The sequence below is a fragment of the Porites lutea genome, chromosome 5 (genome assembly GCF_958299795.1).
Source record: "Porites lutea chromosome 5, jaPorLute2.1, whole genome shotgun sequence".
Classification (NCBI taxonomy): domain Eukaryota; kingdom Metazoa; phylum Cnidaria; class Anthozoa; order Scleractinia; family Poritidae; genus Porites; species Porites lutea.
The window spans coordinates 10,226,564-10,250,561 of NC_133205.1; the positions used below are offsets into that span (position 1 = coordinate 10,226,564).

Consider the following 23,998-nt stretch of genomic DNA (forward strand, 5'->3'; position numbering starts at 1 on the left):
ATTACTATTCCAATCTCTCACTGATGCAGACGGAAAAAGCTAAATTTCATTCCCATAAAAAGTTCGCGAAAAAAATGGAAATCCTCAAACGAAGGCTTTGTCCACTTTGTTTTAGTTTTTGGTTTTCTTGTACAGCCGGGTACTAAATGGATAAAGTAGAAAATCATGTGCACCATACCCCTACAAACTCTTCCATCCCCTGTGTAACCATCTGGGCACCGCATACACACTGATTCTTCTATTCCATTCTGGTTATAAAGGTCCAAGTCAACACACGTCACTCCAGTGTGACTGTCACATAACTAGAAAAGCAACGCACGTCGGTCACAAAACACACGAACAACGAGGAAAATTCTTCGTTAAGCCTTGAAAGGAGGAAATTAGATATAGTGTAATAATGAATAGAATTTATTTTGCCGTTCGTATTTTCGTTTATACACTTGTAGATTCCAGATAAGGTCAAAATGTGACAGAAAGGAAAAAACGAGCTCAGGGCGATTTGGTCCGCAGGAAGGCCCGGTTCAGATGTCGTACTTCACATGAGCCGAATCGAATTCACTGAATTAAGTTCATGTGAACAAGTACAGCTTCTGAATAAATTCGAATCGGCTCACCGAATTTGGACCGGCTCAGCCGTCCTTCACGACTGCTTAAACCGGGAGATAACGGCTGTGGACCGGCTGTGATTTAGACGCTGAACTTTACATGGGCCGAACTAAATGCACATTTTTTATAACGTATTTGACCAAAATGCGCATTTTTTCCCTTTTAAATTTAGTTCAGCTTGAATAATGATTGGAGTCTTAATCAATTCAAGCGCCCTAAATTAGAATCCGATTCGGCTCATGTGAAGTTGGGGACTGAACTGGGCCTAATGCTCTTTTGACGCCCTTGGCTTTTATCTCACACATTGTATTCGGGACACTGGAATTCATTTCTGCTTTCTGCGTAGAATTCCAATGCCGCTTCAGTTCTTACTTATCAATTGCATTAACTAAATACGCACTTTCATTCGATGCCTTCCAAGCCGGCTGGCACGTCGGACATACTTGACAGCAAAAAATAATGTACGACGGTTAACCGTGTGCCGGCAGTCTGATAGATTATCGCTGGCACTAAAAGTCGGCCACACTAGGTGTCAAGTTGCAGCCTGCGTGACAGACGCAAAAAGGGGAGGGGGAGAGGGGAAAAAAAAGCTCCCCCCCTCCCTTTCCCCTTCCTCCCAATCCCCTACCCTTCTCGATGTCTGCTACGTAGGCTGTCAAGTTGCAGCAGCACGTCGCAGCGCAGATAATAGGGACTTTAAGATCCGAGACGCGACGGCTGTAAGACGCGACAGGAAGTAAATTTTCAAAGAGGAGACATGATGCGCATGCTCAAGCCGTCGTCCTGGTGTCAGCACGTCGCGTCGAGAACGTGGGTTTTGCGAGTTTGACGTTCTGTACAAAACGTGAGTATATTTGTTCCTGTGCTTAAATTAAATGATGATATATTCCTCTAAACATGTAAAATCAGCACTCTAGGATCACTGAACGTAATTTCTGGCAACATTTTAGATCGCAGAGATGGAAGGATTTTGATTATTTTTAAATTTCTTTCAGGTGTACGAAGCTTATAAAATGGCAGCGCCTTCGACTTCGACTTCGAGCAAGGCTTGCAAGTAAGTCACGAGCTAAAACTGCAAATAGTGAATGCAGGAGTCTTCTGCATACTCTTCTCGTCTCTTGTACCGTTGCAATTCTCGATTTATTGCGTTCATCTGCCGCTTCAAGCCAATTTTAAGCCAGTATTATTTAATTTAATTTTATTAAACTGCGTGTGTTTTTCTGCTTCCCTTTAGTTCAGTAATGTTTTGGACACATGATTATGAAGCCATTCTATGCAGAGCAGTCGTCAATGTAAATCCCTACACAACTAAGAAAGGGTCAACACAAAGAAGCAGTATGTGGGAAAAAGTAGCAGACACCTTAAACAAATGCACTGTGCCGAAATTCAGGGTTGATAAGCGATCAGTCCGAGACCACGTGGGAATCCTTGTTTACAAGCATAAGAAGAAACTTCTAGCGGAGGAAAGAGCAACTGAAATAACTCCGGATGAGCCAACGGAACTACCTATTAGATATGATCATCGCCGTTCAAGGAAAGTGGTGAAGCGGAATTACAGGAAACACAGGGAACAGCTAGCAAAAAACAGCCGCGTCGTCTTGCATCGCGACGGAAATCTTAACTTTACTTTTCGCGCGCAAACGACGGCGTTCTAGTTCCAGTCCTTTATCAGCCACCGCGTTCTAGAAGTCGTCGCGTCCCAGATCGTAAAGTCCCTAATAGGCTGTTTTAGCAATAGAACGGGAACTGACACGGGAACGTCAGTTGACTACGACACACCCAAATCAAACAACTGGCTTGACCAATGGGAGAGCAGCAGATTGAGTACTGAAAGTCGCGTTCAGTCCTTTCCGCGCGCTTGTCCGTCGTTAACTGACGTTCCCGTTTTGTTGCTAAATCAGCCTAATTTAGTGTGTACCTCGTGTCGCCCTGACGCCTATTTCCCTTTCTAAGGCTAGAGGTCACCTGTTATTGATGTATCAGTTAAGAATGAAACTGGTTTGGTAGTTTATGTACTTAATCTTTTCGGGATTTTGGCGGGTCGGTATGGTAGTGTAGTGGTAAAAGAGAGAGATAAGGTCCGGGTTCGAGGTTCGGGTTCGACCCTGGGTTGCGAACAGCAGAAAGGGAAATACGGTGTTCCTTGTCCGGGCCTCATTATCTCGTGTGACCGATGCGTTTTAGGTCTGTATTGACCGATAAGGTCTGGGAAAACACCATACAGTGTTTAGACGAGCGTGTTTCGATCTTAGCCTATGTTTACACTATCCCGGATGGCTTTTCGTGCCGACGCGAAAAGCCATCCGGTAGGTATAGTGTAAACAGCAACGGCACAGAACTGAAACGACTCGTTCACACACATCGAACATCGTGCGGGGCAGGTTGTCCGAGAAGGTTTGGTGAACTAAATCTCACTCCTCATTCTGAATATTTCCTTCCGTTGATGGCTCCTACTTCCGTCTCAGAGTGGATTCCAGTCCTTGCTCCTATCTATTCACTTCTGCTAGGGTCCGAATACTCGTTTACACTGCACCAAAGTGTGGCACTGGACCTATCCGATATGTGGCAGTGGTGGATCCAGGAGAGGGGCCGGGGGCTCAGCCCCCACTTATTTTTAGACCAAACTGAGGCCCGGAGGGCCGAAAAAAATTTTTTTTGGAGACAACCCCCCCCCCCCCCCCATCTTAGAGTCTACCTTATCTGAAGGTTTGGATCCGCCGATGTGTGGCGCTCCACTTTCGAAATCGACGCGGCGCAACTTCGCTTCGTTAAAGAAATTGCGCCGAAATCGCCGTTCTTGTGTGTCAACAGAAATCCTTTGCGTATGGTTTTCGTACCGGCGCAAAAGCCATCCGATATAGTGTGCGCGCACGGAATTAGCGTTCTGAATAATTACCTGATGATCAGCACAAGAGCCACTGTTGACCTGTCTACAAAAGTTGTTACTTATATCCTTAACAGTTGAATTGTCGCAGATCACCCATGCATCTTCACCATGACTTGGATCACAGTTAGTTTCTCCCCAGCCAGAATTAAGGCAAAGAGTTAATGACGGCTCGAATCCGATACAACGAACACCATCCAACCATATTATCCCACTTCCTGATATACAATAAATGAAAAATATAAAAAGAATTAACTCTGGATAATCGCAGGTCTGGAATGAGGACCAACGGCCGTAAAGGCGCGAGAATACAAGAAATTTTGGGGTCTTTCTGCTGGTACCGTCATCACAAAAGAAACAATGGACCCCAAAAATAAAGCTCTCCTGGGGGCTTTTTTGTTTGTTTGTTTTGTTTCTGTAGCCTGAGAGCAAGCTCTCCGGGGTACTTTGGCGGCGGGGCGGGAAAAGGAAGGAGAGCTCGTAGCTACGTCTCTGGAATTTGAATATCTGCATCGAAAAAGTCGATGCAAAATGCTGATTGGCGCTAATGACGTCATTACCCTTGGCACATGTTTACATTCGCGCTCGTTCCCGGTGCACGCTGATTGACGAAAATCTGACAGCTCAGTCAACGGGGAACCATAGGGGAATTGGAGGTAGCAGTCAAATTCCAGAGACGTAGCTGCAAGCTCTTCTTCTTTTTCTCGCCCCGCTGCCAGAGCACCCCGGAGGGCTTGTTCGCGGGCTCGATCTCTGCCCAGGACCTACAGAAGGAACCCTATTTTGGCAAATTATTATCTAAACACTGTTCACAGAATTAAATGAAATCTGTCTTAAACATCTTCGTAAGGGGTTATCCGAGGGCTCTTATAACCAGTCGTAGGAAAAGCGTTTCGAAACAAGCTATAGCAGGGCTGATCAAAAGGCGTTTTAAGCGTTTTAATACTGCTTCAAGCTTTAACACGTCATTATCATCGAAAACTCTTCAATACAGGGGGGGTCTATCGGGGGGACTATGTTTACAGGAAGAGGGGCCTAGAACTGGGGGGTTATAAGTGTGTGTGTGGGGGGGGGGGGAAGGGGGGTGCTCATCACTGACGAAGTCCCCTTCATTGTTTTTATCTACCTTCAGTGTTAAATGACAATGATATCTTTAACCTGAGGCTTTGCATGTTCACACTAAACTCATAGTACTAAATCGATAGAAGATGGCAACGAGTAAAAAAAGCGCAACTGATGGTGAACATCAAGATCAAAAACAACTGCTGGCATCGCAATGGGCATCCAAATTGGCGCAAGCCCGCGAGAGAGACACGCGAGAGACGAGGGAGCTTCCTCTCACTTCCCGTGTGCCCCCCTCGCGCGCCCTGTTCTTTCTTGCTGTACAGACTATCGTATTTGGTACAGTAGATAAAATGGAACAAAAATGGACCTACATAAACATGAAAAATGGGAAAGGTTGTCCCGCTAACTAGTAAAAGTCCTGATACAATAGCTTTACTTTACTTACCTTTGGCATAGTTAGATTCGGGCGGAGTAGTGGCTTTCGCATTTCCGAATCCAAGTTCTTTACAAACCACATTAGCGTCATTCTTATCCCAACCGTCGTCACAGACAGTACCCCATATTCCATCGTAAAAGACCTCGACGCGCCCCTCATTTGGGCTCGCGCCTCCTGCTAATCGCACGACGGGTTCTGAGGGCTTTGAGGGAAACAGTGATGACACAGAGCTAAGATCTCCGCAATCATCCACGCAAGAAGAGCCATCTGAAAACAGAACGTGGCAACCGGTTCGAAAGGTTTCAGTGGAAAAATTTCTTTCTGTTTTCCTATCCTCTTTTATCGGTTAAATAAATGACGGTTAAAATCAGGGCAATCAAAATGCGTAGATCTACTCCATGCGAGTGTTTCAACTATACGACCTGTATATCTTGTGCATGAATTATACAAAACAAGCCATGTGGCCGAGAGCAATAGCACTAACTAATGAACTCTGATTAAGTAGCTTAATCCAAATTTCAAAACTGAAATGATCGCACAAAGAGATTTTTTTTAAGTGGGGCTACTGAATATGTACAGAGGTGTATTACACTACGAAATCTTCATAAAAGCCCTAAATAAACTCCCACGCAAATATTGGCCAAAGAGGGTAAAGTCAGAATTCGTATCTCAAATATGTTTTGCAAACTACTGGGAAAAAGAACCATATAATAACACTGCTGAAGAGAATTCATTTGAATAGTAACACCATAGGAACAAAAGTTAGAACCACCTTATAACTCTCTATCATTCCCTTCGCGAGTAAATTGAATTGAGATTGAGTAATGACTTACTTAAGAACAATCCCTTTGGACAAGACTGGCATTGATCACCGGTTTCGCCATTAGAGCACGTCAGGCAAACTTTATCACAAGGTTTGCATAATCGCTCCTTGGTGTTGCCATAGAAACCAGGTGGACACTTGGTTACGCAGTCCGAAGAAGAATTCGCGTAAAAGAAAGGAAAGTCGCAGCTGGTGCAGGAATCTGCTTTGTCTTTGCAGGTTTTGCACTTCAATAAGCACCGCTCACATTTCTTTCCTGAGGTCCTGAAGAAACCATCCCCACAAGATGTCACACATCTCTTAGACATATCAGGACCTGAACATTTGACCCCTGCGTCTTCTGTGTGTCGGCAGTTATGTTTGCCAATCCCACCTGCATACAAACAAAAACAACAACTGAAACGTCGTCGTTACCTTGTATGTTATTGAATGGAATTAATAGAAAAACGTCCAAATATCAAACTGAATGTCAATGTTAGGTTATAGATATGTACAAGAGAACAAACGATACTGAAACGCATTATTGTTTACATTTTTATAATAATAGCAAGGAAATGGCTTCTGCTCTGAATGTCGTCGTAACACTCGCCGTAATTCGACCTTCAGTAGAAATTTCCCCCGAACACGTACCTATTATGGGGTTTTATTATTCATTCAAAATATTTCCCCAGTTTTGATTGGCTAAAATCACACGCATAATTCCCATAACCATCTGGAAGCATTTTGTGTTTAACGAGGAAATGGCGTCAAAAAGGCAGCCCGCTACAGGTTAACGTACACTATCGAAGATGAACTTAACATCGATGCAGGTAATCATGTTTTAGCTATGTTTTTAAACTAGGAATTAGTTTTAAAGGAATAATTAAGCAATTAATGAATTCGGCTTTCGTAGGATATGAAGAATTAAGAGTCATTGTCAGAGAAAACCGGGCGGTGCCAAAAAATTGGGGTCAGCCGATTTCCTTTATTTTTTCAGCATTTAAAACCAAGCTGATAAGATTAACTTTGGTGACATTAACAAGATTTCCCGGCGTTTCACTCCCGAGATTGACCACCCCCCTAGTTTTTGGCCAAGGGAAGCCCTAAAAACCACCAAAAACAATGGCAATTTCTCGGGTCTAAAACAACTTTTCCTTAAGGAATTAGTGCACAGATTTTTTTCTGAAGCTAAATCACCTAACAATAAACGTTTTGGGTGCTTAAAATCATATTTTTAGTTTAACAGTAATTTTGGCCAAGGTTTTTAATCCGGGTATGTTGCGTGACTGGTACAGGACAACGAATTTCGGGGATTTTCGAAGTGCGTTTTCTTGTAAGTGCGGCTGTTTATTTTTTATTTAATTACAGATTTGAACAGTCTATACCCTCCTAAATCAAAAACAAAAGTTTATTGATCGGCACAAGAAACTCTATTCACGCGAATTTTGTTGGAAAATGTCAAAGATCGCTCTTACGGCTAGCTGCTCGCTGAAGTTTAAATAAAGGCAATACTGCATTATAAAGGTACTAATCCATTTTAAATGAGTATTTTATATTCCACTTAGGTTTGAATAAAGGGAAAATAACTATAAAATACTATTGCTTTAACGTAAGGGTTATACAAGACTGCCATCATGCACGCAAAGGTCTCAATTACTTGGTGCTTCGATGATTACTGTCTGGCCTATGCGAGTTAGCCAACAGGACGATGTATGTGCGGTCCTATCTAGTGATAAAATCATCACGACTTTTGTATCACATGCAACAGAAATTCTCAATTCCTGCGAGGAGATGCTACATTTTGCTGTGTGACCTGTCGTGCGAAAAGTAGCCTCTGCCGCACGACAGCTCCCACAGCGAAAATGTAGCCTCTGCTCGCAGGGTATTTGTTACATCGATCACTACTGACAAAACCCAACAATTAATTTTATAAAATGCGAAAGAAGAATACGTAGTGCAAAATTCAGCTATTTCCGACATGAGCACAACTTAGCGTAGTCATCAAGTGGTTCAGTAAAAGTACGTTTTCTTGAATTGCTACCATTTGTTTGCAGACTTAATGCTCTGTATACTTCTCTCAACTGTGCTAACTTCAGCGAACTGAGCTTTCCAGCACGCGAAAGTTCACAAACGTTTACTGCTTCTATTTTAATAGGGTGACTGATAGTTTGTTCAATCTCTCTGTAAACCTCCTGGCGTATGGCTTGAATGTGGTCTTCTGATTCAAGGGCTGTGAGGTCTTCGTTTGTTACTTCTTGTTCCTCCTCCTGGCTCTCTATTTCATCAGCTTGTCTTTGGCGCTGCAACGCTGACATCCTTGCGAAAAAGTTACTAATTTGTTGAGCGGTTCTCCATTCGTCTGGTTTGAATTGTAACTTTCCACTGCTATCTCTAATACTCTTTATCTCTCTAGCCACGTGAATTGGATCAGCCTTTTGTCCTCCCGCAACTCCTTGGTTAAATTTCTGAACAAGAAAGGCTTTTACTTTCTCTTCCGTCCTGTTGGTCCGCTTAGTTGATTTGAGCGCCCACCCTTTATTGCGGCGTTCTCTAGCACTGGAAGGCCCGGCTTCTTCAAATGCAATTCGCTGTCTATCTTCGCTAGCCACATGCATCTCTCCGACTCGGTCAGCGCACTTCTTTCGTGCCGCATCGTACACAGTCTTACAATCTAGATCTGACGCACGTACATGCTTCCCTGCGTCCATGTGAGCTTCTGCTTCCTCTCCAGTCTTGAACGTTAGCACGCATGTACTTTCACTGCATGAGAATATTTCTCCTTGTGGACTGGAAGCACGGCTAACTGAGCCAAGATTGTTGCTACGTGGACCCGACTCCTTTAGGACTTTCAATCCAGTTTCTTCCTGTGGTACAACTTCAACCTGACTGTATGATAAGAATCTGCCGGGTCCAACGCTGAATGCACGCCAAGCGCCCTGGTATCTTGTTGGCGGTGATTTCTTTATTAGTGTCCACTTTGACAACTGCCGCCCTGACTCCTTTTACTCCTCCATGCGACTCTAGTGCTGTCGTCATGTCTTCCGCAGTGATGACATTGTGTTTTTCATTGACCCATCGTCGTATGTGTGCCTTCATAGGAGCGGTCTTTCGGTCACAGATGTCTTTTCCGGACTGTGGCTCTCAAAAGTCGTAACGCAGACTTGTCATGCTAGTTCGTTGACCAATGAACGGAAGACTGAGCACAAGAGATCCACTATGGTAGCAACCTGCGTTATCGGATCTCAGAAAAACATTTTCAATCTCCGGTGATTCTTTCTTGATGGTATTTAAAAGATGCTCTATTATAGAGGCTACAGCAAGGCTGTTCTGCGTGCAGTTATCAAACAGATGGACAAAACATTCCACTTGGAATTTTTCAGTATGCTTAGTGATCACAGCACTCACATGCCAGCTTCGTCCTCGTTTTCCGAAGAAATCACTCATTCGTTCCCGATAACGTTGTGGGAGGTATTTCATGGCCCAATCCATAACGATTAAACATGAAGCTGAATCAACATGTACAAGAGCAAATTGATTTCCTTCTTCTTTATTTACTGTGCGAAGCAAATGCGCCTTCCAGTCCTGGATAGATGCCAAACAGAGTTTGTAGTCGTGGCTTAACCGCCATCTGTGCTCCTCCGGCATCTCAACACGGTTGATCTCGGATTCAATTTCCTTCAAAAATGTCTCTAACGATTCGCATTGCTCGCAGTCACTTTCATGCTCCTGCTGACATATGCTTTGCAGGTTGGAGTCACTTGTGTCACCTAGGACATGTGCAGTGCAGTGATCAGCAAAAGTTTCTTCTCTGCCAACATGGGTCTTAAACTCAGCCTCCTTGATTTTTTGTTCTGCATCCTTTACCCAGGTAGCCTCCGATCCATGGTCTCCAAGCGTCTTAAGCACGTCAGTGACATTGTCTATGGCCTCTGTCCCTTCTCCTGTAGTGTTGTCGAGTCCCTGCAAAGATTTTTGCATTGAGGCACCACACACCTCTATTATTCTGTAGAGTTAACGCTGTCCTGCTGGTTCAAAATTCTGCTCTTTGCAATAAACTGAGTATTGCTCAATTATTCTTGACGGTATCATAGTCCTTATAACTGCCGGAATGATAATGCTTCCTCCCGTGTCGAGCTTAAGGACTTTTGTGCGAAATGCTACGTCCTGCAGCATCTCAGGTCTTGCGATGTAATCGATAAAATGATCAATTTGAACGGCTGAGATTCGGGAACGGAAAATTGGCTCTTGCGGAACAGGCAGACCTTCACCAACTTTGGTAGCATGCTGTCGAGCTTCATCTATTCGCCATTTTGAAAGTGTTGGTATCATGTTCATCAACTGGGACCTGCTAAAATCATTGGCAAAGAGAAAGATTATCTGTCGTTTTGTTAGCCATGACTCGGCATGGTTATACGACTTGATCAGAACGTCGATTAGCCCAGATTTCGGATCAAAACTTCTACGTCTAGTGGCACCAGCAGAATCCTTATTTACTAATCTTTCCTGTCCAGGGCTAAGGACCGAAAGTGCTGTGCAGATGCTTTCTTTGGCCTTTCGCAGATAGTACTTTTGCTGTGTTGTCGATATATCATCCCAAGGCGTATTCAAAGTTGACAGAATGGGTGAAATTCTTCCTCCAGATAAACTGCTAATGGTATTGTTCAGTAGCTGCCTTCTCTGTTGCTGTTCCTCTACTTCGTTGGACCAGACACTGATTTCTTCTTCTGGGATACTTTGTTGGGATGATTGTGATGATGATGAAACCATCTCTTGTTCTGCATTAGATGTTACCAGGGCGCCCTGATCTTCATTCTACTGTGGCAGTTCAAATACATCTTTATCACCAGCCACTTGAGACTGTCAGTGCAATAAAAGGGATATTAACTACATTTCCATAATTTTTCTGTTAAGTTGTTACCGAGAATGGGGTCACAGAAAAGGGAGTTACAGGACTTTTTAACCAGTAAAAACCATTAAAAGTTGCAAACAGACTAAAACCTGAAACCGAATTTTCGGTTTGTTGTCATCCAAAAATTTTGCTACCATGGCAACGTGACGTAACGACTTCTTCTTCTCTATTACATTCAAACCTTTCACGGTACTAGAGCCTACCCCTCGTCCTTACATTAGAGAGATTTAGAATCCCGGCAAACAGCAAACGTCGATTTGCCTCATCTCTTTTATTGTAGTTTACTAGTCATGTTAATTACACAAATAGAAGTTTCAACTGAAAGCGATCAATACAAAACTGATGTACTCACTATACCTTAGTCGCTTTATTTTCTTATAATTTTTGTTTTAATATATTTTTTTTAATTGATAGATTTGTTACGTAATAATATGTTAGAGCAAGCATTTATGAAAGTAAAAATGTTCTCCCCTTTCTCCAAAATAAAAATCTTGGTGTCACATTACACCCTCCCCCTCACCCATAAAGGCCACTCTCTACAACGCCCCCTCAAAAACTGGCCGTTGTAGAGTGGTACTGGTCGGACTGCATCAAGCTTGCAGGTCGCTAAAAAACGTTAGGGTGGGGATAGCCAGTCCATCTATTTTCAAACTGAAAAAAGAGGCATTAACGTTTGCAGTGCTATCTATCGCTTTTTCGTTCTCAGTTCCTAGCTTCCCAGCAAATGAGATTTTTTTTTCCAAATTCCCTCTCCCCCCCTCCGAGTTTTCCCATCCACGTTTCTTTCACGGTTTTTCGGTTGTTCTTCTTTTGTTTTCTTTTACAGTCTTGGATAGGTTTTTAAATATTTAAACCTGTTATTAAGTGTTTCAGATGCCTAGCTTAAATTGCGTGACTAAAGAAAGCAAATACACAACCTGCTGATCGCCCCTTTCTCTTTCAGAGTTATCTACATGGCGTAGTCTGTAATGCTCTGTGCGACACTTTACACAAATAGCTAATACAAATGAAATAGATAAAGATTAAAAATGTGACTCTTACTTCAACCCCCAAAAATCGAATTTTATACATAGTTTCTGGGACAGCTAAAATTTAGACATTGAGTTTCAATCTTGTCATCAGTGAAAGTGGAAAAATACGAGCACTTAAAACATTTTAAGAAAATAGCGCGAGATGAATGATTACTTTTTATTTGAATTAATTTTCCTGTTCTAAAATAATCTGAAAAACGTTTACAGTTGTAGTTTATAGTTCCTGTTCATGTAGGCGTGTCACGCTGTAGCTTCTGTCACGACAACACTTGAAAAAACTTTTTGTGGCAAAAAAGGCTTCCGTTTAGCTTGCGAAGCGCAGACGTATTTCCGGTCGTCGCTTCTCTCCCTCCGTTATTTTTCGGAGGGAGAGAAGCGACGACCGGAAATACGTCTGCGCTTCGCAGGCTAGCTTCCGTTCTGAATAAAAGTATCTTGCTTGCTCACCCCATCCTCGGAGACCCAGGGGCAGTCAGTCTGTGCTTGAAAACTTTCGTCGCGCCTTTTCTCCCGACCCGACTGACAGCCCCTGGGTCTCCGAGGATGGCTCACCCTTGTTTGATTTATGGCACATCCAAGGAAATTTTCTCCACCCCCCGCGCTTCTGTTAATATAATGGCGCTTTAAAATTTGCAACTTGATGCCAGCGCTTTCACTACAATAGTCATACTCGATACGCCTAGAGCCTAGAGCCTTTCGTGATATTTATGGAAAACGTAATTTACCAGGTAAGATCGACAAAAGGATTTTAAAGTAATAAGAGACACTCACTGGACCCAACTGGGAAAGCAGCATTTTGTAAAGCAAAGATTTCCTTGGACATTGCGTAATTGACACGGCGTGGGTCCTTGACCTGCTTGCTTTGACCTTTGTGCGATGGATAGCAACATGTCGAACTTTTACGACCTCTCCAGTCGACTGTCAGGTCTCTTCTGTGTTTAGGACAGATGGTCATGGCTGCTACTCTGTCTTGAGATAAATCGAAGTGTCCTGCTCTGTTCAAGGTGAGCTCTTTCTCAGTGATTTCTATTCCTTGGGATCGCCATCCTCGCTTGCTACTCACACCAAGTCCCAGTAAGTGTGGTGTTATGTCTTCTTTACAAGCATCCAGCGGCAGAACATTTGTACTAGATCCGTAAGAACTACAAGGTGACTCTTGTGAAGCGAACGAACAGTTCATATTTTAAAGCAAGTGTAGTACAACGAAAGTACGCAAATTTCGGCGAGTCGTAAATGAAACCTGATAACCCAGCGGGGCGCGAGACATATAGATGTTGCTCGATCTCAAATTACGCAGCTACAATTATACGTGTAAGTCGTTTATTAATTTCTCAATTTCATATTTTGGCAAACAAAAATTTTCTGCAAAAATCCAAGTAAAAAACATTGTCCTGAAACTTTATATGACTGAAAATTCGTCGCACAGATAATTTAAAAATCGTCCATTCATTTCTTTATAATTAATTCTAATTAATACGTCTGCTTTATAATTTGTATCATACGTGTATGACTGCAACGGTTTCCGCTGTTCCAAAGTAAGGTTGATTTCTTTTCATTGCAGTATCCTTTCCAAATGTTTTTTTTTTTTATATGGGTGATGAAGTTTTCAGCCGTCTAAAGTTACAATTTAAAGGCCATTACCAAAAAGCAACTGGTTACATGCTTTATGCAAAATACCGCAAAATCACGTTCACGAAAATAGGCTTCCTGTGAAAAGAGTTTCTTGTACCAATCAATACTTTTTTCCTTTTGACTTAGAAGGGTATAGACTATTGTAAAATGGAATTATTTAACAAATAAACAGCCGCACTTTCAAGAAAATGGCCTTAGAAAATCGCCGAAATTCGATGTCCTGTAACAGTCACGCAACATACCCGGATTAAAACCTTTGGGCTAAATTACCGTTACACTAAAAATTTGATTTTATGCATCCAAAACGTTTGTTTTAAGGTACTTTAGCTTCAGAAAAAAATCTGTGCACTAATTCCTTAAGGAAAAGTTGTTTTAGACCCGAGAAATTGCCATTGTTTTTGGTGGTTTTTAGGGCTTCCCTTGGCCAAAAACTAGGGGGGTGGTCAATCTCGAGAGTGAAAAGCCGGGAAATCTTGTTAATGTCACCAAAGTTAATCTTATCAGCTTGGTTTTAAATGCTGAAAAAATAAAGGAAATTGGCTGACCCCAATCTTTTGGCACCGCCCGGTTTTCTCTGACAATGGCTCTTAAGCAAATCTAGGAGAGTCTTATCCACCCTCCTCGAACTGCTTAATTCTTCATGCTACGAAAGCCGAATTCATTAATTGCTAATTATGCAGATGTCGCTAACAAAGGATTCGGAGGGATTAGGGGAACGGTCCACCGTACAAAATTCCTCCAAAATATACACTTTTATGATAATAGGGTAATATTAGGCATTTTTTCAATACTTCGTTTTTTACCAGTGTTTAATAACATTTACTGACATAAAAAACAAACAGCAGTTCGGTGATCGCACTTTCGATTTAGAACGACCGTCCACCGTTCGGTAATTAATCGAACGTTCGATCTATTTCGATTGACCAAATTTTATTGTGAGTTCTATTATGTTTGATTACCGAAAGTTCGATTAGATACGCCGGGAACGGAGTAAGCTTGTAATAAATGTGTATTTGATCAACTCCTGAATCCTGGTTAAACAGCATCTTAACCTTGGCAACGAGGAATCTCGGACAAAAAAAGCGGATGATTCTGTACAATAGTCCAACCAAAAACGCGTAAAACCGCAAGGCCACAGCACCTTTACAACAACAACAACATCAAAAATGTTTTAAGTCTGGTGTCATTGGTTCCGTCGATCGCCAAAAAATAATTCTGACGTCAAATTCAAAAGTTAAACAGGATTGAATGGGTCAGTTCTTTCAGTTATTGGGACATTTCGAAAACAAGTACGAACGACGGGATGCAAGCCCGGATTTTCCTCAGCGGAATAGCTGATATTTACGGCTTAATGGTAGACGTTCCCAATACTCAATCGTTATCAGATTTTCGGCTTCGTTTTTGTTTGAAAATTTCGGGAACTTATGGTCTTACTGAAACGCTCCAAAAGTAGCAAATATCCCAACCAACCGGGGATAATCTGAATGTTCCTAGACCGTCTGAGATTTTCTCGGTTATAGACAAAACCAAAAAATTGGCCATATTATTAGGTCAAGACAGGTACGAGGCAAAATTGTACCAAATCTACTTTCAAGCACCCGTTTATAAAATTTACTAGACGAACATGTACCGACTTTCTAATCATTACCTTTAAATTTTTTAAAAATGCGCTTGCTAATAGAAGGAATAGTCGAAGCTTTGCTTTTTGTTGTAAGTTGCAGTTGCGTCACTTTTCTATACTCTACGTCATCCTTTTGCTACCGGATGAATTCTTATACTACTTTTCCTTACCAGAATTCATTCGACAGTCCTTGACGTTTTTCTCCACTCCTATGCATTGCAAATCATCGATCCAGATTTTCCCAGTCCCCTGTCCATATTTGGCTCTGATGCGAGCCTCGACCGCTGTTCCAAGCTTCAGCTGTCGGCATACGACATGGGCATCATTCAGATCAAAGTTATCATCGCAGATCGTACCCCAGCTACCATTGTGAAGTATCTCAACTCTCCCTTCTACGGTTGAGTTGGCGCCAACCAATCGGATGCCGTCCACCCCCTGCAAGGTCAGTGCACTATCCGGGCAGCTAGCAACACATCCGTCATCCTTCAAGAATCCCTTACACGCAGTACAGTTGTTTTTTTTCACTTCGCAATTGTAGCAGGTCTTGTCACACGGCATACATTTTCTTGACTGACGGTCTGCAAAGTACCCATCGAGGCAACTCGGGGCACAGTTATAAGTTCCATTTGCACTCCCTGTCGAGTTGAGGAAGTAATTTGGTGGACAGGTTGTGCAGTTTTCAAGGTTTCCATAACATGTTTGGCAATTGTCACTACATTTACCGCAAACTTTGAATCCATGGGATAAATCCTCAAAGAAGCCATTGTCAGTGTCACAGTCTTTAAGACAGTCACGAGCGTTGCCAGGACTGGAGCAGACCACGCCAGCGTCCTCGTTGTGGGCGCAATTTTCAATACCCCATCCACGGAAGGTGCATCTCGCTATTGAAGTTTCATAGCCTAAAAATAAGCGTATGAAATAACTAAGATAGTACTCGCGCTGTGATTGGCCGAGAGGCATGTTTGCTTGAGAGTATGCAAACATGGTTGTGACGTCAAGGTGTTTAGCTTTTCGCGCGTAAGCGCGAATTTTAAAAGTTTTGAGATGAAAACTCAACAAGTTTACTTTACTTAGCCATTCCCTCGCCTGCTGAAACTTGGAAAATCTCTACAATTTTTAACATTTTTTTTTCGCTTAAGCTGACATTTTAAGCGGGAAAAATTCGTATTTTGAAAAGCATCCTTTTTGCAAAACAAGAACTAATTACGCGAGCAAGGCTTCGTGTACAAGACTTCGAGACTGGTAAGAATCTCTCTTTTGGTCGATGCCATAACAAAGAGTTTCTCGTTTTTTCTCGGGAAACTTAATTTATAAAAACAATAGAAAACTTTTTTCCTGTATTTGCATAGCCTGATATAAACACTAGAGCGGTTGGGAGAATTCTCGATAGTAATGCAAACCTTCGCCTTCGTCTCGGGTTAGATCTACCAACGCTCTGACAGAATAAGCAACGAGGCCAATCGGGAACAGTTGGTCGCTGAGTCAGATTTAACCCAGAGATCCAGAATTCCCTGCCGATGTCCTCATATTTTCTTTGATTCTGGTTCTTTGATCATCCAATTGACGCCCCCTCTCAAATACACGCCTCTTGTCTAATAGACGCCCCCTCTTCGATGTAAAGTTTGTATCAGACGCTCTCTGCCTAATAGACTCTCCCCGTGACAGTTACTCCAAAATACAAGGAATTAGGAAAAAGGAGCAAAATCTTGCTCGATTAACCAGGGCTTGCGCATTTCATCTTGTTTAATGTCAAGCTCAAAGAATAGGCTAAAAAATGATAACACAATGACCCGGCGGAGTACTCCCCTATAAAAGTGACCGGGGCTCTCGTCTTACCTTTTTGGGGGTTTAAATTTGTGGATTGGTACCGCTTGGGGTGCTAAAACCTACAAAAACTGCTGCCAGAGTTGTCTCGGTACCTTTTAGGGGCCTGCGGTAAAATCATCGCCTATTAGGATAAAGATTTATGACACCACTTTCAAAGAGTTCTCGAGAAGAAAGTGGTCGAAAGTTATCTTTTAATTGCTATTAAAATTTGCAGTGCCAATTATATAATTTATTGTTGTTGTATTGGTACCTCTTAGGGGTGGAAATGAATTGGGCGCACGCCCATAAAGCAAGTTTCTGGTATCTCTTAGGGGTGTTCTCGAAATTTTCCGGTGGGCACCCCTGTCCCCTGTCACTTTTATAGGGGAGTACCCCCCCGGACACAATGACCCTGAGTGAGGATTCTGACATCGAAGTCGAGATTAGAAAGAGCAAAATGGATCTCTAGACGGCCTAGACATATCAAAATTGATGGACTGTATATTTCGCTATCTATAATCTCTCTGTCTTAATATTTTCACCGAAAGCACCACATTAGTTTCATAGAGATCACTACAAAATTGAAAATAAACGCCTTTCTCTTTTAAACGCCTCCTATCGATTAAACGCCCCGGTCTGGACCCCTTTAAATATACGCCCTCGGCTTCTATTCGTTCATGGACGGTTCTATTCGGCCATGGACGGTACCTCAAGTTGCTTTTTGGGGGCATGTGGTTCAGAAGGATTTGCAGAGTTTTTCACTGCTTAGCACTCTTAATAAAATGCAATTTAGCTTGAGTTGGGAAACCGGTTAACCGAGCCATTTCGGTCTTGTGATCTCATCAGAGAAATTTCAGCCCGTTAACCCTAGCTTACATTATTTACGTTATAGCACGTGAAACTTCTTTCACCCAATACATATTCAATGTCTAGAAACTGAGTTTTTTGACCATGAACTCCCAAAAAAAGGCCGTACAGAAATACTCCTTTAAACGAAGTGACAATGCGCATGTAGTAAGAAAAGTCATTTCATCCTCACGATCAACCCGGCTAAAATTAGGATGGGAAAACTCCAGACCGATTAAATTGCTGCCAGTCTTCTAACCTGCTAGCGTTGCGTGACGAGCCTAAAAACGGCTGCGGAGGAGACTAGTGCCGCTCGTCAGACTTAATTTTAAATGGACTGTTGGTGTGCGGCGGGAAAAAATAAAATTGCCTATGATTTCCCCTCTGTGCGCTGCGAAGGGGGAATTCCATTTAATTCATTACCTTTACAATCGACGTCATCCATCCAAATAGGCATGGATGGATGGCCCTGACCGAACCTGGCGCGCGTCACCGCGGCCGTCGCATTTCCCATACCCAGCATATTACATACAACGTTAGCATCCCTGATGTCCCAGTAATCATCGCATACTGTCCCATACTGACCGGCATACAAAATCTGAAAGATGAAAGAAGTGGCACGAAGCCAGGTCAGCTTAAAATGGTAAAGTGGTTACAAATGACTTTTGTAACAGTTGAATTTCTAACTGCAAACAGCCTATTATAGGGTAATGAGCCGACCCAAAAATGCGCCACGAAAAGTTCTTAAATTATGTTTAATATCTCGCCCAAATTCTTCTCCCCGGTTATCTCTTTTGCTGTGCATTACTAAAAGAGAAAATGTCCTGCACCGCCATAGTGAACGAAATTTTATGTCTAGGTGTTGATGGGTGTTGTACTGTTTCTTTCTTTGTTTTACGGAATCTGTACCATTGTACATGCAGAAGGAGAATCGATAATGATCTATTTTACTCGTCGCCTTGACGCAGGCGCTAAGCAATCATACTATTTTTTCCCATGGCACAAAGTTCAGTAGTCGTTTATCATCGCCATAGCCATTGTTCGTTTTAATGGAACTCTCTTCTCTGCAGAGGCCGCTTTGTGTCGCAGGGAGGCTGGGGAGAGGGAAAAAAGGCGCGCTGGGGACGATGGGAAGGGGAAAGACAGGGTTCTATCTAGGATTTATCGTTTGGGGGAGAAGTCCCGAGTGGCCGAAGGCCACAAGCTTACTAGGGGGATCCGGGGGCATGCTCCCCCTGGAAATTTTTTGAAATTAATATGCGCTGAGATGCAATCTGGTGCATTTTAAGACCCAATTTTGAGAAATGTGCACTGACCTCGTCGCGTCTGGATGATTTTTCCGATATAGTTACTTATATACTGTAATGATAACAATATTTTTGGGGAGGAAGCTGGGCATTTTTTTTTGGGGGGGGGGAAGCTTCTACCCCTCAAATACCCTAGATAGAACCCTGAAAGAGAGGAAGCGAGGCTTCCGCCTTTCCCCTCTTCCAATTGTTCCCCGCGCGCTTATTGCTGTTTATACATGGATACCCAGCGGGAGCTTCTGGGGGAGGAGAGAGCAGCAAGACAATCAAAGGGAAGGAGGTACCCAGCGTGAGTGTAAAGATCCACGGGGAAAGAGGGCATGAAGGATGGCCAAATAGCGCCACCTAACAAATATTATAACCGGTTTTCGAATTTTTCGTCCCTTTTCCCTGAGTTGTGTTCGAAGGGGGCGGGAATAGGCAGAAGACAAGGAAACGTGAAAGTACATGTATACTCACCTCGACGCGACCTTCCAGAGGTGACAGTGACTTATCGTCTCTGACAAGCTTTATTTGAGGCTTGGGTGACGGATTATAACCGCCAGAACAATTCTCTACACAGCTTGAGCCTTTCTTGAATTTAGGAGCATCGCAAGATGTACAATTATCGGGTTTTCCTTCGCAACTTCCACATGTCCGGTTACATGTCTTGCAAGTGCCATCAAGGTAGTACCCACGCCCACAGTCAGGAACACACGTGCCTTTTTTCTTATAATAGCCTTCGGAGCACTCGCTGCAATTGTTGGGTTTCCCGGAGCACTTTTTACATGCGGAATTACAGAAAAGGCACACTTTTCCCTTAGCGTAAAATTCATCTGGACAATTGTTCTTGCAGGTTCGCACTCCTGGTCCAGTGCAACGCAGAACAGTGTTTTCGTCTGGACGACAGTTCGTCTGACCCCAAGGACGATGTTTACATTCACTGAAGGTTTTTTCTGTTCCGGTGCAGAAAACATCGTCAAGCCACTGCTTGCCAGTGGATATTTTCTTAATGTGACTAAGTGTTGTGTCAGTATCGGCTGTCCCAAGACCCAGTTCTTTGCACACCACAGCGGTTTCCCTTGCGTCCCATCCATCATCGCAAACAGTTCCCCATACACCATTGTGAAGAACCTCTAACACGCCTTCAAAATAATCTGAGCCGTTAGTCAGCCGCAAAAGCGGAGTGGAGGGAAATGAACCGTTCTTGACCGGCACGGCAAAGTTTGCACCTGTGCAATTTGCCACACAGGCGTCACTTTCAAACACGAGAGGTGGCGCGCAGACAGTACATTTAGGAGCGTTATTTGAGAATTTGCACTGTAAACAGTCGACGGGACAAGGCAAACAGGAGAAACTAGTAGTGTTCTTGTAAAATAAATCGCCACAATCCTTAACGCATACTCCATTTTTCTGGTACAAATCGGGACCGCATCCCTTTTGGCACTTGCGATTCTTCAGCGCTTTTGGAGGCTTACAGGACGTGCAGTTGTTCTTATCGCTTCCATCTGCGCATGTCATGCATTCATCAGTATTGCACTTATTGCATTCACGGGTAGGTACATGGCCGAATTCTCCATCTGGGCATTTGTCGACGCAAGTGTTGTTTTTTGTTAAAAACTTCGGCGGTTTGCACTTTTTACATCGGTAGCTCCGACTTGTGCATTCAGCACAGTGCGCGGCACACAAATCACAGACATCAACATCGTTTTTAAACCATCCAGGTTTACAGCTCTTTAAACATTGGCCAGTCTGTAGGGTCTTTGGAATTGGACCCTGGCAAACAACCCCTACGTCTCTGTCATGAAAGCATCGACTCTCAGCCCCAATTGGGCAGTCAAAGAGACTTTGCTCTCGTCCAGTGCAATTCAGTTCATTGGACCATACCGATCCAGTGCCCCTTCCGAAAGTCGCGGTATTCTTTACGGCTTTCAAGGCACTTCCGAGTCCCAGCTGCCGACACGCCACGGTTGCTTCGCGAAAATCAAAGGTATTGCCACAGACAGTGCTCCACGATCCTTTCACAAACACTTCCAATCGGCCTTGCAGTTCGGTAGAGTTTGAACCTTTCAAGCGAATGCGTCGTTTCTGACCAACCAGCCTCGGGGCACAACTAACAAGACACTGACTTCCGTTTAGAAAGCGATTGTCCGGGCAACTTGTACAATTAGTAGAAGACGTCCCGTCCCCGCACGTCCGACATCCACGATCGCATGGTTTGCACTGTCGATTAGAAGTGTCACCATAAAAACCTATTCCACATGATGTCACGCAGCTTTTATCTGTTGGAAAAAAAGGCGATACACCCTTTTTTTAGAATACCCGTTTTTAATAGGAACGTTCAGCCTAAAATTTGCCAAAATATTAAGAACATGCTAAGAACATACTCGAGGCTCAGAGAAGAACAATCTATTTTTTCACTGCTTTTACTTTCCAGTAAACCCAAAACATCCGAATTACATAATGTCCCACATGGAATCCGAGACTGTGCATGTAAAATTTTGTTCTTTCAGCGTGTATGGTCGATACATTTACATTCAGTACTTGTAATGGGTTATCCGAGGGCTCTTATAACCAGCCGTAGAAAAAGCGTTTTAAAAAAAGCCATAGCAGCGCTAATCAAAATACGTTTTAAGCGTTTTAATACTGCTTCAAGCTTTAAGACGTCATAATAAATCTAAATATCTTCAATACCGGGAGGTTATACAGGGAGGTTACACCACCTAACTTTTTTAAAAGTTCCTTAATTGTTTTTAAGAAAAGTTTTTTCGCAATTTTTTAAAAGTATAATCATTGTCTTAACTTGTCTATATGTAGCTTAAAAGTTATCTGATTTCCGTTAACGAAATTTCAGAACATTTCCAAGCTGAAACTGCACAAAAAATAATAACTGTCCAGGCTCAACACGAAAATGGACTTTCTTATAAATAAAAGGTGTAAATCACTACCCTATATGCTGCAGACTATTACTTGAATATCTCATAACACTTAACGTATTTTAAAATCAACTTAGAGACTTAATGAATGGCTGTCGTACTTTCAGAATGAGTAGTACGCCATTTACGTTGAGTAAACTGAAAATGGCTTGGAACAAGGTTTTGTTAAACAGTGGCTAAACTCCGTTTAAATAACCAGCCCCTTGTGTTCTACAGATTTATGAGGTTCCTTTCATACATGTCTTGCAATTCTATGAGTACGTATTTGTTAAGAGCTAAAACTGCCTAAAATTGCGACTTAGTTCTTGTAACGTGTTTTAGAGCCCATCCGAAAAATAGATTCGAAATTATTAATTGCACTAGTAATCATGACAGTTACCCTCTTTTTCAATAAGGGTTTCATTTAAATTTCTTTGTTATTTTCATGAACTGTAGCGCCAATTCTTAGCAGGCCTCATGTTTGTAAAAGCAATACGCCACTTGCACATCTCCCATAATGCACCTTATTTGCCTCTAAAATTTTGCATAACCTTTGTTGTATGGGAGATGTGCAAGTGGCGTATAGACCATATAGGACACTAGCACGATGACGTCTTTTTACCACAACTACCAGAATCCTACAGTTTGTTGTTTTCTTTTGAAAACTAGGGCTATTGTCTTTTAAACACCAGTGGGATTGACTAATTCAAATAAGAGAGCGGAGACGAAATGAATTGTGGTAGTTGTACTCAAATGTCGTCATCGTGAAAATGACCTATTACGTCAACAGAAACCAGAATACGATAATAGCATTTAGCGTGGCTAAAATGACGTCACTTTTTAAGCATACCTTTTTTTCGAAGAAATTTCGAAGAGTCGCAGCTTGTGCAAGCGTCCGGTGAATCTTCGCAGGTGAGACAGCTTGAGGAACATGCGGCACATTGCCTTTTTCCGTTCTTTAGGTAATAGCCATCTCCACACTCGGTAACACATTCTCTTGTCGTGTCTGGTCCTGTACATCGCACGCCTGCGTCTTCATCATGACTGCATGAATGGTTACCCCAACCATTATGTGCGCATCTTTCCAGTCTCTTCTCTTCTCCGGTGCATTTGAGCTTGAGAAAAAAAAATAAAACACAACATAACGCCTTCAATCATAATATCACACTTTTTGGTCACAAACTACTTCGGTAAAACGAACGGACAAAACCAGCCTGACCAAACTCGAAAAACAGGCTCATCAGCGAAACATCCAGAAGCTGGGACAAAAGAACTCAGATCTTTCCCACAGCCGTATGCATTCTAGACAAGTCATTAAGCATGAAACAAGTGACGACGTAAACAAGTGACGATAATGATAATGATGATGATGACGGCGGCGATACATCAGACGTTAACGACATTTTCTCAGTGTGTTCCTCCCCCCCTCCCCCCGAAACGTGGTGATTTTTTAAGACGATACTGGGTAGCCCCTTGCATTGGGCAAAAGAAAAACTGCGTCGTTTTAAGGAAAACGTTATTTGCCAACAGAATTGTATCGTGTTGTTAAGTCCGTAGGTTTTGCCCAAGCAAAATGGTAACTTGACCCCTAATATACGTACCATGGAGAGCCAGATTGGATCTGAATCTTTTCCTTTCCCCAGTCTGCCATATTTCACTGCCTCTTTAGCGGATCCTAACAACAGCTCCCGGCATACAACTGTGGCATCTTTACTGTCCCAGGAATCGTCGCAAACTGTGCCCCATTTTCCATCGTGATTAATCAACACAAGGCCCTCAAAAGGGTTGCTTCCGCCGACCAGTTTGATCTGGGTCTCAGGAGGACCCTTATTAAATCTGTCATTGCCACAACTTAGAACGCACGTTTTGTCTGTGAGACAAAATTCGTCGTTACATTAATAGAGACCTTTAGATTCCAGGACGGAATCTAAAAGGAAAGAATGAAAGGTCTCCACTATCAAAAACTTGATCAGAGGAGCAACAGCCCAACGTATATTTTACAGTGTACAAATTTAGGCATTTACGGCTTCAGTCCACACGAGTTTAACGAGAATTAAAGATGTTACGATCATCGTAAATTGATATTGTCGTAGACAGTCCCCAGAACGCATAAGTCCGCAGTTCGTTCCCGGGTGGACAGCGGTATATACATAGCTTGT

General features: G+C 42.7%; 1 protein-coding gene and 1 long non-coding RNA gene across 2 annotated transcripts in view; one reads left to right on the top strand and one right to left on the bottom strand.

Annotated features, from left to right (window-relative positions):
* Positions 1-23,998, bottom strand: part of LOC140936883 (scavenger receptor cysteine-rich type 1 protein M130-like) — a 36,976-nt gene that overhangs the window by 6,412 nt on the left and 6,566 nt on the right. The window contains exons 3-11 of the mRNA XM_073386388.1: positions 23,441-23,709; positions 22,690-22,954; positions 19,405-21,206; positions 18,062-18,236; positions 15,157-15,885; positions 5,825-6,187; positions 5,001-5,258; positions 3,503-3,708; positions 179-302 (exon numbers count right to left, since the gene is read on the bottom strand). Of these exons, the coding sequence (XP_073242489.1) occupies positions 179-302; positions 3,503-3,708; positions 5,001-5,258; positions 5,825-6,187; positions 15,157-15,885; positions 18,062-18,236; positions 19,405-21,206; positions 22,690-22,954; positions 23,441-23,709 (4,191 nt within the window). The remainder of the gene's footprint in view (positions 1-178; positions 303-3,502; positions 3,709-5,000; positions 5,259-5,824; positions 6,188-15,156; positions 15,886-18,061; positions 18,237-19,404; positions 21,207-22,689; positions 22,955-23,440; positions 23,710-23,998) is intronic.
* LOC140939029 (uncharacterized) lies at positions 1,301-2,074 on the top strand. The gene is made up of 3 exons (XR_012165597.1): positions 1,301-1,450; positions 1,602-1,660; positions 1,841-2,074. It is a non-coding gene; the product is annotated as an uncharacterized lncRNA (long non-coding RNA).